Source organism: Salmo salar, chromosome ssa14 (assembly GCF_905237065.1).
Source record: "Salmo salar chromosome ssa14, Ssal_v3.1, whole genome shotgun sequence".
NCBI lineage: Eukaryota > Metazoa > Chordata > Actinopteri > Salmoniformes > Salmonidae > Salmo > Salmo salar.
The window spans coordinates 12482468-12499271 of NC_059455.1; the positions used below are offsets into that span (position 1 = coordinate 12482468).

The following is a 16804-nucleotide window of genomic DNA, read 5'->3' on the forward strand; positions in this document are numbered from 1 at the left end:
TCAGAGAGGGTGCAACTCAATATTTGGAAGGTGTTCTTAATGTTTTGTACACTCAGTGTACGTCTATATACTGTATGTCTAAATTATGTGAATATACTCTATGTCCTGGGTTATTCCAGGATAAACTCATATTGGAGAGTAGGAGTGCTGACCTAGGATGATTTTTGCCATTTAGATCATAATGAATAGGATTATATGAACAAGGGGGACCTGATTCTAGATCAACACTCCTACTGTGAAACATATTTTCAATACGGGCTCAGATGTGAGCGACCAATGACCTGCCACTGTCCAATGCTCTCCACCCTCTGGCCAAAGGGCCTCTGCAGGCCTGTGCAGAGCTTCAAGGCGTCACTCCGGATTTCGATGATGTTGTTGATGAGGGCCCACATGGCAGCCAGCGGGAAGGCGGAGGAGAAGAGCACCACGTAGCCAAACTGGATGAACATCTCCTGGTAGTCCTGCAGGGTGTCCTGTTGGGTCAGAGGTCAAAGGTTAGAGGTTAAAGTCACAGTCACAAAGTCACATAGAATAGCATTTGTGTTTCAAATCACTTTTTACTTTAAATTTCAATGTACTGCTGCATGCACCAGCTACTAACACTAGCCAGAAATACTGTCCAAGTCCATTAAATTAAACTAAACTCGTGTCCAATATAAACCGACAGCAGGTCAAGTTCATAACAACAGATCTGATGACTAAGACACACCTCATATGTCTGCATGCAGCTCTCAACCTCTGCTTGGCTGAGAATGACAGACTTGGGCTCATCAGGCGGTTCAATCCAGGACTTTGTTGCCTCTTTCTCTGGGATTGGACTCTTCCATCTCTGACATACTAGCGTGTCATAGCCATTTGGTGGGGAGACACTAGTCTCCTTGGTCTCAGAGGACTCATAAGTGTCAATGTCAGTGACTATCTCAAAGATGCTGGAAGGATCCATGCCCTCCTCCACCAACGTGGGACTGTCCTCCAAGAAGCTGTCCTCTGGCTGGGTCGCCAAGGCAATGTCCCTGGCAACATGCACCTTCTCATTGAAGCTAATCTTCCGTTGCTTCAGTGTGTAATTTATGTCCCACTCTGCCTCTGTAAACCTATAGCCAGCTTTTAGATCTCCTCTCTTCTTCTGTTCTGTCTGTCCAGGAAGTGTGGCAGGGCCTTTGGGGCTTAGCAGGGACTGGATAGTCCATGAAGCCTGGGCCTTTCCTAGAGCCAGGCGGCTGTACTTGAGCACTATGGCCTGGAGAATCTCCCACACGACCTTGGGGGTAAATACTCCTAGTTTGTGATGCTCGTACAGATAAGGCTGGAGCACTTCCTTGATGTTCTGGAGGAACTGGCGGAAGATCAGGAGAGTGGCTAGCGTCTGTGAGGAGACAGTGTGAGATATTCAGTTGCTATTCTTTGGGGAAAATAATTTTGTTCAATCATGTTTTCCATTATCCGAATCTAATTGACAGATTTTACCTCCTTCAGTCGCTCCATGTCCTTGAGGTAGAATCCGATGTAGAAAAGGCTAAGGTAAGAATTGATAAACTCAAACTGCAAAATGAAGAGAAGGACTTTAAATCAGACATGCCATTTATAAACATATATACAAAAGTGTTAGTCAATAATACACCCCTGTGAATAACAGTGGTTAGTATGGTCTAAATAAAAAAATAAGAAATATCTAACTTACAAAAACCATTTTAATGATGAGATTATTCTCATAGGCACTCTGAAGTCTGTAGTTCTCTGTAAGAAAATAATACCAATCATCAAAAGACATTGCTCCATTTGATACTGATTACTGAACAAACCTGTGTGATCACTTTGTACAACACTACGTACCTGGTTTGAGGAGTTAGCGAGGTAACTTTGGTCAATTTTTGAGTTCAACTCGGGATAACCGGTACTACGAAAGTGGCTCACATTTTAGACAGGTACATTTATATGGCAACGATTCCTTCAGAACTAACCTGCTCCAGGGCTGGCTAACTCAGGGCTAACTCTATTAATCCTGAATGAAATGTCTGAGCTGCAAGTTGAGGACCAATTAAAACAGATTTCCTCCCTTTGACAAAGATTGCATCATCGGCATCTTCATTTGAGGAAAAGGACTGATTTAAATATTGTTTTTGTGTGTGTTAAGAAATAGTCATGTTAAAATACTTAATAAAAATTATTTTATCGATAGGAATGGGGAAAAAAGCACACATTAATAAGCACAACAAAAACAGCATTAACAATAAGTAATAAAATAAAGACGGGACTTCTAAAAGCCTATTTCACACCATAGCCTGCTAAATCTGCAAGATAACTTTTCTTAAATTTTGACTTCGGCACAAAGGAAAATGTGGCACTGAATTGCCCATGGATGTTTCAGCATGGCCTCAATGAAGAGTTTGGCATTCGACTAGCCACGTGCGACATGCACGCACAGTTACAAGTCTGCTAGAGTTAGTGGCAGGTGGACGAGCAATATCTACCGTCAGTGGCGTTGCGGTGCCTGGAGAAGTGGGTATACTCTAATTTTGCTAAACAAAATCCAAACGGCCCGCCCGGTGAAGGAAAGGCGCCCTTGTGTGAAAAATTCTATGAGAAACCGTGACGTATTCTGAATGATCTAAAATGATAAATCCCATATTGGTGTTTCACAGTCAAGCCAACCCAAGTTGTATTGAGCAAGTAGGCTAATAGTAGGCCTACTATTGAAATAGATAAATGAGGCTGTCAACTGAGTCAGAAATTCACAGGTTTCAGATTTTTTTTCGCTCTCAAAGTCACACTTTTATTCATAGAAAAACAACACATTTTATGTTCTAGTCCACAACAATGCTTAAACCACATCAGGTGACCACTTTTGATGTCTGGGAAGAATCTGAGACATTTACATTTTTTTGTGTTGTTACCCTTTTATTCAAGTGTGCAGGCTCCTAGCACTGATGTTTGGTTAGCGGTGTTTCAGTAGCGCACATGAGATGGAGTTTGCAAAACAAATGGCCACTGTATTGATGCAAATAATCAATATATTATTCTGCCAGGTAGGCATAGGCTACTTTATACCTAGTTAACATTTAATTGAGAAGATTTTTGGGAAAGCCTTTCCATCTACAAGAAGACAGTTAGGCCTATCATTTGCTCCAATATATTTTTCCTATTCCTTAATTGTTTGAAACATGGACGTTTTTACTTCATATTGTGAGGCATGTCTTACCTTGTTTCAAAGTAGCCAAGCCAAAAACCGATCAATTTTTTTAAACACTTCCTCATATTTGCTCTCCTGTTCTATTTGTTTTCAAATCAACTTTCTTTCATTGTCTAGCAGCCAAAGGCATTATCCCAGTCACACAGTATTAGCAACCCATGATAGTTGTTGCATCTTTAGATCTCCCCCTTTCTAAAATTCAAACAGATATCTCTGTCCATGAAACCGCTTGCTTGCGGTGAGCATTTTAGAACGGTGTTTTCCTACAAATTGCATTTTGGAACATTTGCGTGCAGGGCCTACACTACCACCATATGCACATTGCTGCACTTAAAATGTGAAAAAATACGATTTTATAAAAATTCTAAGCGAAACATTCAGATCTTTTCCATCAGCCTTATTAATTTATACTTCGTGTACCTCCACATCACTAATTTGATACACATCAGTGGGGATTAAGAAATTAGTATATGCAATGCCGACTGAAAAAAAAGTGGGTATACGGCATATACCTGCGTATAGCCTCCACTACACCATTGTCCACAGTCGTAATACGGATGAAAAGCTAACTGAAGCTGGCTATCTTTTGAAAACCCTTTGTAGATCTAGCTTGCATCGTAGTATACCCATCTATAGAGATCAAAGCCAGTATTCTTAAAGCATCTCAGACTAAGAATGCTGATCTAGGATCAGTTTTGCCTTGCATATCATAATGAATAAGATTACATGGACATCCTAGACACGTACTTCTATTCTGAGATGGGTGCTCACTGTTCCAATCATTCCTCACCTGGTGCTGATGTTAATGAATCTCAGCTGCATAGCTTACCCATATAATTGAGCCAATGGGCAATCTTCCTATACACCTCATCACATACAGTCACAACGATGGCCAGCAACATTTTAGGAATGAATCTTGTGATACTGGGTAATTCCTTAATTTCCATCACAAACTCCTATAAAAAAAGGAGATAAACCACAACATAGGTATATTTAATTACAGAAAGACAGGTTAATTAGCACTGTAGCCATTCTCTTTTATTTTAAAAGTGCTTACTTCTCAAAATGTAATTGGCTTGCATGTGATTTAAATGGGATAGTGTATTTAAATGGGGCGGCAGGTAGCCTAGTGGTTAGTGTTGGGCCAGTAACTGAAAGGTTGCTAGATTGAATTCCTGAGCTGACAAGGTAAAAATCTGTCGTTCTGCCCCTGAACAAGGCAGTTAACCCACTGTTCCTAGGCTGTCATTGTAAATAAGAATTTGTTCTTAACTGACTTGCCTCGTTAAAAGAAAAAAATCTATATATAAAAAAATGCACTAATCGTACCTGACATTAAAACTACCAAGTGCTTTGATGAAAGGAGCTCCCCTCTAAACGTGTCAGCAATACATATTATTAATGGGAATTAAGCTGCCGCCCTGAACCTTTTTGCAATACCAGACCATGTTTGATGATCATAACTTTGGGAATATGTCTGATGAGACTATTTCCTGTTGACTTTCCTGTCTCTTACCTGCATCTCCAGACAGACAAGCATGGCTAAGAAGACAAAGCAGAGACAGAGAAGACAGATGGGGAGGCTGACCATCCACCTGAACATTGTCCTCTTCCAGGGTGGGTAGTATAACTCCTCGCAGCCTGTTATTGGACTGCATCGCTTCACACCCTGCACACAGAGATGCAGGCTTAGTCGAACACCAACTAAAATACTTGCGCCCAATGTGGGGCTCAAACCCACAACGCTGAGAGTAAGAGTCTCATGCTCTACTGACTGAGCTAGCTGCTGCTTTTTAAGCCACAGGAGGCATGTGTCCCCCAAAAATAAGCCAGTAGTTGAGAAGCATCTAACACATTTCCACACCATGTGGCGCTCAAACCGACAACCCTGAGATGAAGAGTCCCACGCTCTACCACATGAGCTAGCCAGGCCTGATAGAAATAGTGACAACGGCCTGTTTAGAAACCACAGGAGTCATGTGTCCCCCAAAGACACAATGGTAGTTGAGAAGATCAGGAACACCAGCTAAAATATTTACGCCCAACGTGGGGCTCGAACCCACGACCCTGAGATTAAGAGTCTCATGCTCTACCGACTGAGCTAGCCGGGCCTGATAGCAACAGTGACAACTGCCCGTTTAGAAATCTCAGGAGGCATGTATCCCTGTCCCAACCCTTGGAATTCACACAACACTCTCCAAGCCTAGAGCTCATATTACTTATCACTGTAGACCTGTAAACTCTGGCCCTGGAACAACCCTGGAAAAGCTATTTGAGGCTGGTGATGGAATTTGTACTCTGGCCATAGTCCTGAAGGAACCAAAAAGCACTGGTAGTAATCTAAGGCTGGGATTCAATCTAAGGTGTGTTGTAGAGCGCTATCGACAATACGTCTTTTAAATGCAATGTTCCCACAGCAGATGTTGGCTCAATTCGGAAAGTACCTTTAAATGTCAATGGCTCCACAACGCGCCTCAGATTGAATCTCGGACTAATCTCCAGAACTAAAGTATTGCGTAATTGGTCCGCTGCTCGATCAAGTTCTGGGTCCAAACATTTTAAGAGAAGAGATGAAGAGATGCTAGAACAAGGAGCGGAACCAGAACGAGGAGCTCCACCCTCTCTCTTTGCACGTTCCATCCCCGAAAGTTCCATCCCCTTCTAAAATTCGAAAGATTCTAACACCTTTGAAATCGTGATATGTCCAAATAACCAGTGACTGCTGCTCATTACCCCACGCATCCCATTCCTTCCCGACAGATTCTACGGTACCAGTTATGTTTACATAGATGTGTCCGCGAGAGATTAATCTCAGCCTAACTCTGAAATTAATAGGATGCAATAATAGGACACTCACCCGAAACTGGCGACGGGGCTCCTCAAGGGGCTCGGCAGGTGTGTCCAGTGTTCCCCACATGTATGCCAGCTCGGCCTCTCTCCGCTTCCATCTCTCCAGGAAGAGCGTCGCCCACACCACGTTGAAAAGGGCAAACACTACACAGCAGATGTCCTGGCTGGTCTGTTGGCGAGTGGGTGAGCCACATGAGATACATACAAATCATAGGGACCTTTGTACAGTAACTCAAAAGAACAATGGACTGTATCATTTTACATTGAAGTCATTTAGCAGACGTTCTTATCCAGAGCGAATTAGATGAGAAAAGTGCCTTGCTCAAGGGTACATCGACAGATTTTTCACCTTGTCGGCTTGGGGAATTGAACTACTAGGCTACCTGCCATGTCACAGGGATAGTAAGAGCTGTGGTGGGTGATACAGTTTTGAAGTATAGGCCAACACATCCATGTTTTGTTACATGCTGTTTTATGCATTGATTGTGAAAAGAAACACCTTCACATATTCCCACAACAGGTGAGTCATTTGTATTGTATAACTGTGAAATCCCATTGTGTATGTTAGCTACATTTAGCCTAGTCCACGATCTGTTTGTGCTATCTTGCCAACTCCTATGTCACTGTCACTGGCAGATTAGGTAGTAGGCTGAACTACATTGTGTATGATACATTAGTTACTGTATATTGACAGGTTTATTGGCCAGTGTGTGGTCTCCATTGAGGCATGTGATGCTGGATCATCTACCTGGTCAGCCTCTGCCAGGATCCACATCAGGAAGCCAACGACTGCAGGGTACAGCATGGAGTTGGTGTAGAAGCCCAGCCAGGCAAAGTACATTCCGATTTTCACCCCAAAGTAATCACAGACGTCATCTAACAGACATGGACCAACAGACATGGACCAACAGACATGGACCAACAGACATGGACCAACAACATGGACAAAAGACAGACAAAATGGGTTATTGGCTTCAGCTAGTGAATGATCATTTGAAGAAATGTGTATCTTTCCATTGATATTGCATTTGTAGTGCAGATAATTGTAACAATATGTAATGCTGTATTGTCTCAACAGGTGCTGCTCACCCAAAGGCTGTCTCTCACAGACAGCTTGGACCCATGACGTCATCAGCTGACTGAGGATCCGTTGCTCGTGTAGAGGAAACACTTGACAGATTACTCCTCTGGCCACCAGCTCTGGAACTATAATAAAAAGTGAATACCATTCATCAGATGATTTTATCCATTGCAACTGACGGTCATATGCGTATATTTAAAAAAAAATGTTTTTTTTAATGTATGTGTGGTCCAAGGAATCTAACTCCCTATCCTGACGTTACAAACTCTACCAACTGAGCAATAGAGGAATACATTATTCATGTCCCTACTCTCCAAACATATTTAAACGTTTGAGATCAATCAACATAGTTATCAGTCAATAATGAAGCCGTCTTACTGTATATGTTGTTATGCTGTAGAGAAAGGGATTGATGAAATACAAAAATAACAGTTTACTGATTGGTTGTCCCTCCAGGAAGTGGATGTTGTGAAGGACCGCCCCTGGTTTGGCACGTAGGTTATCCAGCCAGTACTTGATGATACTCTGACGCTCCTAAAGACAAGGTAAGAGCGGAACAACCACATAGATTAAGGGAACAAGGTAAAAGTCAGCAACAGCACATACACTATATATGCAAAAGTATGTGGACACCCCTACAAATTAGTGGATTCGGCTATTTCAGTCACACCCGTTGCTGACAGGTGAATACAATCAAGAACACAGCCATGCAATCTCCATAGACAAACATTGACAGCAGAATGGCCTAACTGAAGAGCTCAGTGACTTTCAACGTGGCATTGTCATAGGATGCCACCTTTCCAACAAGTCAGTTTGTCAAATTTCTGCCCTGCTAGATCTGCCCCGGTCAACTGTATGTGCTGTTATTGTGAAGTGGAAACATCTAGGACCAACAATGAAGTGGTAGGTATGCCAGACAAGCTCACAGAACCGGACCGCCGAGTGCTGAAGCGCCTAGCACATAAAAATCATCTGTCCTCGGTTGTAGCACTCACTACCGAGTTCCAAACTGACTCTGGAAGCAATGTTAGCACAAGAACTGTTTGTCGGAAGCTTCATGAAATGGATTTCCATGGCTGAGCAGCCACACACAAGCCTAAGATTACCATGTGCAATGCCAAGCGTCGGCTGGAGTGGTGTAAAGCTCGCCACCATTGGACTCTGGAGCAGTGGACAAGCGTTCTCTGGAGTGATGAATCACGCTTCACCATCTGCTGGTCTGACGGACGAATCTGAGAACGCTACCTGCCCGAATGCATAGTCCCAACTGTAAAGTTTGGTGAAAGAGGAATAATAGTCTGGGGCTATTTTTCATGGTTCGGGCTAGGCCCCTTAGTTCCAGTGAAGGGAAATCTTAACACTACAGCCTCCAATAACATTCTAGACAATTCTGTGCTTCCAACTTTGTGGCAACAGTTTGGGGAAGGCCCTTTCCTGTTTCAGCATGACAATGCCACCGTGCACAAAGCGAGGTCCATACAGAAATGGTTTGTCGAGATCGGTGTGGAAGAACTTGATTGGCCTGCACAAAACCCTGACCTCAACCCTATCAAACACCTTTGGGGTGAATTGGAATGCCGACTGCGAGCCAGGCCTAATCGCCCAACATCAGTGCCCGACCTCACTAATGCTCTTTTGGCTGAATGAAAGCAAGTCCCTGCAGCAATGTTTCCACATCTAGTGGAAAGCCTTCCCAGAAGAGTGTAGGCTGTTATACACTGCTCAAAAAAATAAAGGGAACACTAAAATAACACATCCTAGATCTGAATGAATGAAATAATCTTATTAAATACTTTTTTCTTTACATAGTTGAATGTGCTGACAACAAAATCACACAAAAATAATCAATGGAAATCCAATTTATCAACCCATGGAGGTCTGGATTTGGAGTCACACTCAAAATTAAAGTGGAAAACCACACTACAGGTTGATCCAACTTTGATGTAATGTCCTTAAAACAAGTCAAAATGAGGCTCAGTAGTGTGTGGCCTCCACGTGCCTGTATGACCTCCCTACAATGCCTGGGCATGCTCCTGATGAGGTGGCGGATAGTCTCCTGAGGGATCTCCTCCCAGACTTGGACTAAAGCATCCGCCAACTCCTGGACAGTCTGTGGTGCAACGTGGCGTTGGTGGATGGAGCGAGACATGATGTCCCAGATGTGCTCAATTGGATTCAGGTCTGGGGAACGGGCGGGCCAGTCCATAGCATCAATGCCTTCCTCTTGCAGGAACTGCTGACACACTCCAGCCACATGAGGTCTAGCATTGTCTTGCATTAGGAGGAACCCAGGGCCAACCGCACCAGCATATGGTCTCACAAGGGGTCTGAGGATCTCATCTTGGTACCTAATGGCAGTCAGGCTACCTCTGGCGAGCACATGGAGGGCTGTGCGGCCCCCCAAAGAAATGCCACCCCACACCATGACTGACCCACCGCCAAACCGGTCATGCTGGAGGATGTTGCAGGCAGCAGAACGTTCTCCACGGCGTCTCCAGACTGTCGCGTCTGTCACATGTGCTCAGTGTGAACCTGCTTTCATCTGTGAAGAGCACAGGGCGCCAGTGGCGAATTTGCCAATCTTGGTGTTCTCTGGCAAATGCCAAACGTCCTGCACGGTGTTGGGCTGTAAGCACAACCCCCACCTGTGGACGTCGGGCCCTCATACCACCCTCATGGAGTCTGTTTCTGACCGTTTGAGCAGACACATGCACATTTGTGGCCTGCTGGAGGTCATTTTGCAGGGCTCTGGCAGTGCTCCTCCTGCTCCTCCTTGCACAAAGGCGGAGGTAGCGGTCCTGCTGCTGGGTTGTTGCCCTCCTACGGCCTCCTCCACGTCTCCTGATGTACTGGCCTGTCTCCTGGTAGCGCCTCCATGCTCTGGACACTACGCTGACAGACACAGCAAACCTTCTTGCCACAGCTCGCATTGATGTGCCATCCTGGATGAGCTGTACTACCTGAGCCACTTGTGTGGGTTGTAGACTCCGTCTCATGCTACCACTAGAGTGAAAGCACCGCCAGCATTCAAAAGTGACCAAAACATCAGCCAGGAAGCATAGGAACTGAGAAGTGGTCTGTGGTTACCACCTGCAGAACCATTCCTTTATTGGGGGTGTCTTGCTAATTGCTTATAATTTCCACCTGTTGTCTATTCCATTTGCACAACAGCATGTGAAATTTATTGTCAATCAGTGTTGCTTCCTAAGTGGACAGTTTGATTTCACAGAAGTGTGATTGACTTGGAGTTACATTGTGTTGTTTAAGTGTTCCCTTTATTTTTTTGAGCAGTATAGTAGCAATGGGGGGACCAACTACATATTAATGCCCATGATTTTGGAATGAGATGTTTGACGAGCAGGTGCCCAAATACTTTAGGAAATGAAGTGTATATCAGAGATGTTTAAATATGTTTGAAGATTATGCCCATAACGGATACAAACCTGTGAGGTGAAAAAGCACAACTCGCTCTCTATGTTCTCATAGATGTTATCTTCCTCACAGGAAAACCTGCGTGTTCCGCCTCCGTACTGTGGTTTCACCACTTTGTGCATTCCCAACAGCTCTGCACCACGCAGCAAGCTGAGGAGAAATGGAGAATGAGGGGAATTAGGATTTTAGCGGGTCAGATATTGCCTTTAATTTACAGTCCTGTTTCAGTCTCTATTTACCTATCCTGATCCCATATCTGACTTTGCTGTCTTGCCAACTCCTCCTATGGTCACTGTGATACCGAACATTGCAACACAGAACAAAAATATCTGGAACCAGGTCACTATTTACGAATTTGATGTTTACGAATGATGTGGTAACAATGTGAGTACTTCGGCTGCCAAATAGTGGTGCTTGTTTCAAACAATTACACAGAAACAAAATAGTACTTATTAGGTAATTATCAAGTTTTCAAGTTTTAATGTCATATGCACGAGTACAGTGAAATGCCTTTCTTGCAAGCTAACCCCAACAATGCAGTAATAAATATCAATGTAGCACTAAAAATGACATACAGTAGAACACACAAGAAATAAAAAGAAGAAATGAGAAGAACATGAGTAAGTAAGCATACTATACAGTATGCCCATAGGGGCACAGGGGCATTGGGGCACAGGGGCATACCATACAGTATGCCCATAGGGGCACAGGGGCATACTATATAGTGCCGTCGGAAAGTATTCAGACCTATTCACTAAGAGACCCTGTGAGCTAACAGACCAGCCCAGTGTCTCACAGATACAGGAGCCAGATGATTCTCTGCGGCGAAACGCCTTACAATTCAATTCAGCAGGCGACACAAAATCAAATCAAATCAAATTTTATTGGTCACATACACATGATTAGCAGATGCTATTGCGAGTGTAGCAAAATGCTTGTGCTTCTAGTTCCGACAGTGCAGTAATATCTAACAAGTAATCTAACAATTCTACAACAACTACCTAATTAATACACACAAATCTAAAGGGGTGAATGAGAATATGTACATGTACAGTTGAAGTCGGAAGTTTACATACACCTAAGCCAAATACATTTAATCTCAGTTTTTCACAATTCCTGACATTTAATTCTAGTAAAAATTCCCTGTCTTAGGTCAGTTAGGATCACCACTTTATTTTAAGAATGTGAAATGTCAGAATAATAGTAGAGAGAATTATTTCTTTCAGCTTTTATTTCTTTCATCACATTCCCAGTGGGTCAGAAGTTTACATACACTCAATTAGTATTTGGTAGCATTGCCTTTAAATTGTTTAACTTGGGTCAAACGTTTCAGGTAGCCTTCCACATCTTGAGATGATGCTTCAATATACCCACTTAATTTTCCTCCCTCATGATGCCATCTATTTTGTGAAGCGCACCAGTCCCTCCTGCAGCAAAGCATCCCCACAACATGATGCTGCCACCCCCATGCTTCACGGTTGGGATGGTGTTCTTCGGCTTGCAAGCTTCCCCCTTTTTCCTCCAAACATAACGATGGTCATTATGGCCAAACAGTTCTATTTTTGTTACATCAGACCAGAGGACATTTCTCCAAAAAGTACAATCTTTGTCCCCATGTGCAGTTGCAAACCGTAGTCTGGCTTTTTTATGGCGGTTTTGGAGCAGTGGCTTCTTCCTTGCTGAGCGGCCTTTCAGGTTATGTCGATATTGGACTCGTTTTACTGTGGATATAGATACTTTTGTACCTATTTCCTCCAGCATCTTCACAAGGTCCTTTGCTGTTGTTCTGGGATTGATTCACACTTTTCGCACCAAAGTACGTTCATCTCTAGGAGACAGAATGCGTCTCCTTCCTGAGCGGAATGACGGCTGCGTGGTCCCATGGTGTTTATACTTGCGTACTATTGTTTGTACAGATGAACGTGGTACCTTCAGGCATTTGGAAATTGCTCCCAAGGATGAACCAGACTTGTGGAGGTCTACAATATTTTTTCTGAGGTCTTGGCTGATTTATTTTGATTTTCCCATGATGTCAAGCAAAGAGGCACTGAGTTTGAAGGTAGGCCTTGAAATACATCCACAGGTATACCTTCAATTGACTCAAATGATGTCAATTAGCCTATCAGAACCTTCTAAAGCCATGACATCATTTTCTGGAATTTTACAAGCTGTTTAAAAGCACAGTCAACTTAGTGTATGTAAACTTCTGACCCAGTGGAATTGTGATACAATGAATTACAAGTGGAAAAATCTGTCTGTTAACAATTGTTGGAAAAATTGCTTGTGTCATGCACAAAGTAGATGTCCTAACTGACTTGCCAAAACTATAGTTTGTTAACAAGAAAGTGGTTGAAAAACGAGTTTTAATGACTCCAACCTAAGTGTATATGTAAACTTCCGACTTCAACTGTAAGTATATGGATGAGCGATGGCCGAGCGGCATAGGCAAGGTGCAGTAGATGGTATAAAATACAGTATAAACGTGATATGACTAATGTAAGATATGTAAACATTATTAAAGTGGCATTATTTAAAGTGCCATTTCTTGAACACTGCAGGTCCTCGCTGCTACTCAGAAGCATCATGCCCATAGGGGCGCAGGGGCATGTATACAGTGCCTTAGGAAAGTATTCAGACCCCTTGACTTTTTCCACATTTTGTTAAGTTACAGCCTTATTCTAAAATTGATTCATGCCATCTTGCTGTGCGGGAACCAGCCCAAATCTCTGGGTACTCATCGACTCTGGGGCCGATGAGAGCTTTATGGACGCTACCATGGCGTCCGAGCTGGGAATTCCCACTCAGCCCCTCTCCATTCCCATGGACATTAGAGCGGTGGACGGGCACTCTATAGGCCTGTTCACCCACAATACCACCCCATCAACCTACGTGTGTCAGGGAACCACAGCGAGCAAATCCAATTTCTGCTTATTAAGTCTCCTCATGTTCCCGTTGTATTGGGATTCTCTTGGCTCCAGCGACACAATCCCTTTATAGACTGGTCTGCTCGTGCCAACATGGGCTGGAGCCCGTTCTGCCACTCTCATTGCCTGAAGTCAGTGCAGCCTGCCCCGGGACATCTTCCTGGCGGCTCGGAATTTCTCCGGACCTCTCCGACCATTCCTGCGGAGTACCAGGACCTCCCGGAGGTGTTCAGTAAGGCCTGCACCAACCCTATGACTGCGGGATTGACCTTCTCCCTGGCACCACTCCGCTCCGGGGACAACTGTACTCTCTGTTGGGTCCTGAGACCAAGGCTATGGAGACCTACATTGAGGACTCCCTAGCTGCAGGGTTCATCCGTCTTTCTGCCTCCCCCTCCGGCGCAGGGTTCTTCTTTGTGGAGAAGAAGGACAAAACCCTGCAGCTGTGCATCGACTACCAGGGCCTCAACGACATCACTTGAAAACCGCTACCCGCTACCACTCATCTCATCGGCCTTCGAGCCGCTCCAGGGGGCCACCGTGTTCTCCAAGCTGGACCTACAGAACGCATACCACCTGGTGAGGATACGGGAAGGGGACGAGTGGAAGACTGCCTTCAACACGGCCAGCGGTCACTACGAGTATCTGGTCATGCCATTTGGCCTTACCAATACCCCTGATGTGTTCCAGGCTCTGTTGAATGATGTTCTCCACGACATGTTGATCAGGTTTGTCTTCATCTACCTCGATGACATCCTCGTTTTCTCCCGCTCCGCACAGGAACATGTGCTCCACGTCCGACACGTTCTCCAACGCCAACCGGAGAACCAGCTTTTTGCGAAAGCAGAGAAGTGCGAATTCCATCGCTCCACCATCCCCTTCCTGGGCTACATCATCGCTGCAGGAAGTGTACAGATGGATCCCGGGAAGGTGAGAGCGGTGGAGGATTGGCCCCAGCCTACATCCAGAGTGCAACTGCAACGTTTCCTGGGATTTGCCAACTTTTATTGCCGCTTTATCCGGGGTTACAGCACCCTGGCTTTTCCTCTGTCTGCACTCACCTCTCCCAAGGTTCTGTACCTTATGGACTATGATCTGGATTACTGACCTCTGCCTGCCCTTGACCGGTCGTTTGGCTTGCCTCCTGTTCTAGTAATAAACTTTTGTTACTTCGACACTGTCTGCATCTGGGTCTTCTCCTGAAACGTGATAGTATGTGAGTGCATGTGCATGTGTCAATATAAATGTGTGTGCATGTTTTGTGTGCATTGGAGTGTCAGTGTGCAAGAGTGTGTAGAGTTCTGTGAGTGTGCAAAGAGACAGTGCAAAAGGGTCAGCTCAGATAGTTAACATATAACCATTTAATTTCTGACAAAAATGTCAGGTCAGAAGTGGGATATCTTACTTCTCGAATGAGCTTGTAATGCAGAACGCATATCCCTGTGTGTGTTGATGCTGTCTGATCTGGATTGTAGCTTGTGGGATTCCCAGTCGGATATGGTTCAACAGCCATAGCAAGGTGTGGTCGTCTATGGAGTCTACAAAAAAAAGAAATGGTCAGTTTCTATATCAGCTTTTGCATTCATTTTATGTAGGAGCCAATTTCCATGCATTAATATTGAACCTGTCGCAATTGCTTGACCATTTTTTTACACTTTATATTCTAGTCATTCATCAGACACTCTTGGAGCCATTTAATGAGTGTATTCAAATAAGGATGTTGAAACAACGACATTCTCCAGAGCTTGGCAGAAGTAGCAGCAGTAACCGTGGGAGGACGGAGCCGTGGAAAGGTAAATCCAATCAAATAAGGTAAACACCTGAGAGTATATGGGGCAAGGCACCACTGCATTAATGTCATCCCTTCTAGCAGGAATCAGTGCAATAATTAATATACAATTTTGATCCATGTTGGAAACTTGGTTTGACTTTGATTACTGAAATTGATCCATGTGTAGCATGCATTCCCACAGCACGTGCAGAATCCTAGAGTACCTTACTCTGTAATAAACATACAGGTAATGCAGGGCTGCCCAACCCTCTTCCTGGAGATCTACTGTCCTGTAGGTCTTCAGTCCAACCCTCTTCCTGGAGATCTACTGTCCTGTAGGTCTTCTGTCCAACCCTCTTCCTGGAGATCTACTGTCCTGTAGGTCTTCTGTCCAACCCTCTTCCTGGAGATCTACTGTCCTGTAGGTCTTCTGTCCAACCCTCTTCCTGGAGATCTACTGTCCTGTAGGTCTTCTGTCCAACCCTCTTCCTGGAGATCTACTGTCCTGTAGGTCTTCAGTCCAACCCTCTTCCTGGAGATCTACTGTCCTGTAGGTCTTCAGTCCAACCCTCTTCCTGGAGATCTACTGTCCTGTAGGTCTTCTGTCCATCCCTCTTCCTGGAGATCTACTGTCCTGTAGGTTTTCAGTCCAACCCTAATTTAGCATATCTGATTCAGCTAGTTAAGGTCTTGTTGGGCACCTAATTAGTAGAATCAGGTGTGTTAAATTAGCGTTGGACTGAAAACCCACAGGACGGTAGATCTCCAGGAAGAGGGTTGGGCAGCCCTGAGGTAATGGATGTGATTCAGTAGTCCCCGTGAACTGTTCCATGTCACGTCTCTGAGTGATTGGCTCATTGCCCACAACAGATAATAAGATTCCCGTCCACATTTCCCATCATGATTGAGGGGACTGAACCATAGAAGGTGATTGTGGTGATTAAGTGTACCTGAGAATGTCATTAGGATATCACAGTCTTCCGTGGGAACCATTTTCAGCCAGGATTTATGGGACATGATGTACTGCCTGGCCTGCGAGAGGCGTTTCCCAAACAATTTTTCTAAAGGGGGAGAGGTAGAAGGGAGGAGAGAGAGGGCAAAGGGGGGATGCATAGACAGATGGAGGGTAAGAACAGTTCTCATTAGTGCGGTGTAATGGGGAAAGAGGTGACAGAAGGAGAGAGGGAGGATTCTACCAAAGTGCCAAATCCTCACTGCCAGCTTTGTCACTTTTCTACTCATCAACAAGGCCAAAGCAGTTTGTTACGCCTTTCTCTCCTCAGACAATTTGAAATGCGCACAGATCACCCCAAATCATGAAAGAATCAGAAAAGGCTCACCATAGTTTTTTGCACAACAGAACATGAGGCTCACCATTACATAAACACCAAACAAGTGTTTACTCTACTAAGCTGCAGTACTTGTAGGGTAGCTTTTGAAAACTGCTCTTGAAAACCAACCACTACATTGGAGGTACAAACCACAGGCTACAACTTAATCAGGTCAAACAACAGGATAACAATGAGAATATCGAATGCTCTTGTCAGTGCATTTAC

At 44.3% G+C, this 16804-nt stretch overlaps 1 protein-coding gene and 1 non-coding gene across 3 annotated transcripts in view; both read right to left on the reverse strand.

Moving 5' to 3' along the window:
* Positions 1-16804, reverse strand: part of LOC106569005 (anoctamin-8-like) — a 35726-nt gene that overhangs the window by 13638 nt on the left and 5284 nt on the right. For both annotated transcript variants that reach the window (XM_045693914.1, XM_045693913.1), the window contains exons 2-14: positions 16199-16309; positions 14883-15015; positions 10565-10703; positions 7559-7655; positions 7130-7246; positions 6789-6916; positions 6048-6209; positions 4707-4859; positions 4020-4146; positions 1682-1737; positions 1468-1542; positions 710-1366; positions 282-473 (exon numbers count right to left, since the gene is read on the reverse strand). In XM_045693914.1, coding sequence (XP_045549870.1) covers positions 282-473; positions 710-1366; positions 1468-1542; positions 1682-1737; positions 4020-4146; positions 4707-4859; positions 6048-6209; positions 6789-6916; positions 7130-7246; positions 7559-7655; positions 10565-10703; positions 14883-15015; positions 16199-16309 — 2147 coding nt within the window. The remainder of the gene's footprint in view (positions 1-281; positions 474-709; positions 1367-1467; positions 1543-1681; positions 1738-4019; positions 4147-4706; positions 4860-6047; positions 6210-6788; positions 6917-7129; positions 7247-7558; positions 7656-10564; positions 10704-14882; positions 15016-16198; positions 16310-16804) is intronic.
* Positions 5229-5301, reverse strand: trnak-cuu (transfer RNA lysine (anticodon CUU)). Its single transcript has one exon. It is a non-coding gene; the product is annotated as a tRNA-Lys (tRNA).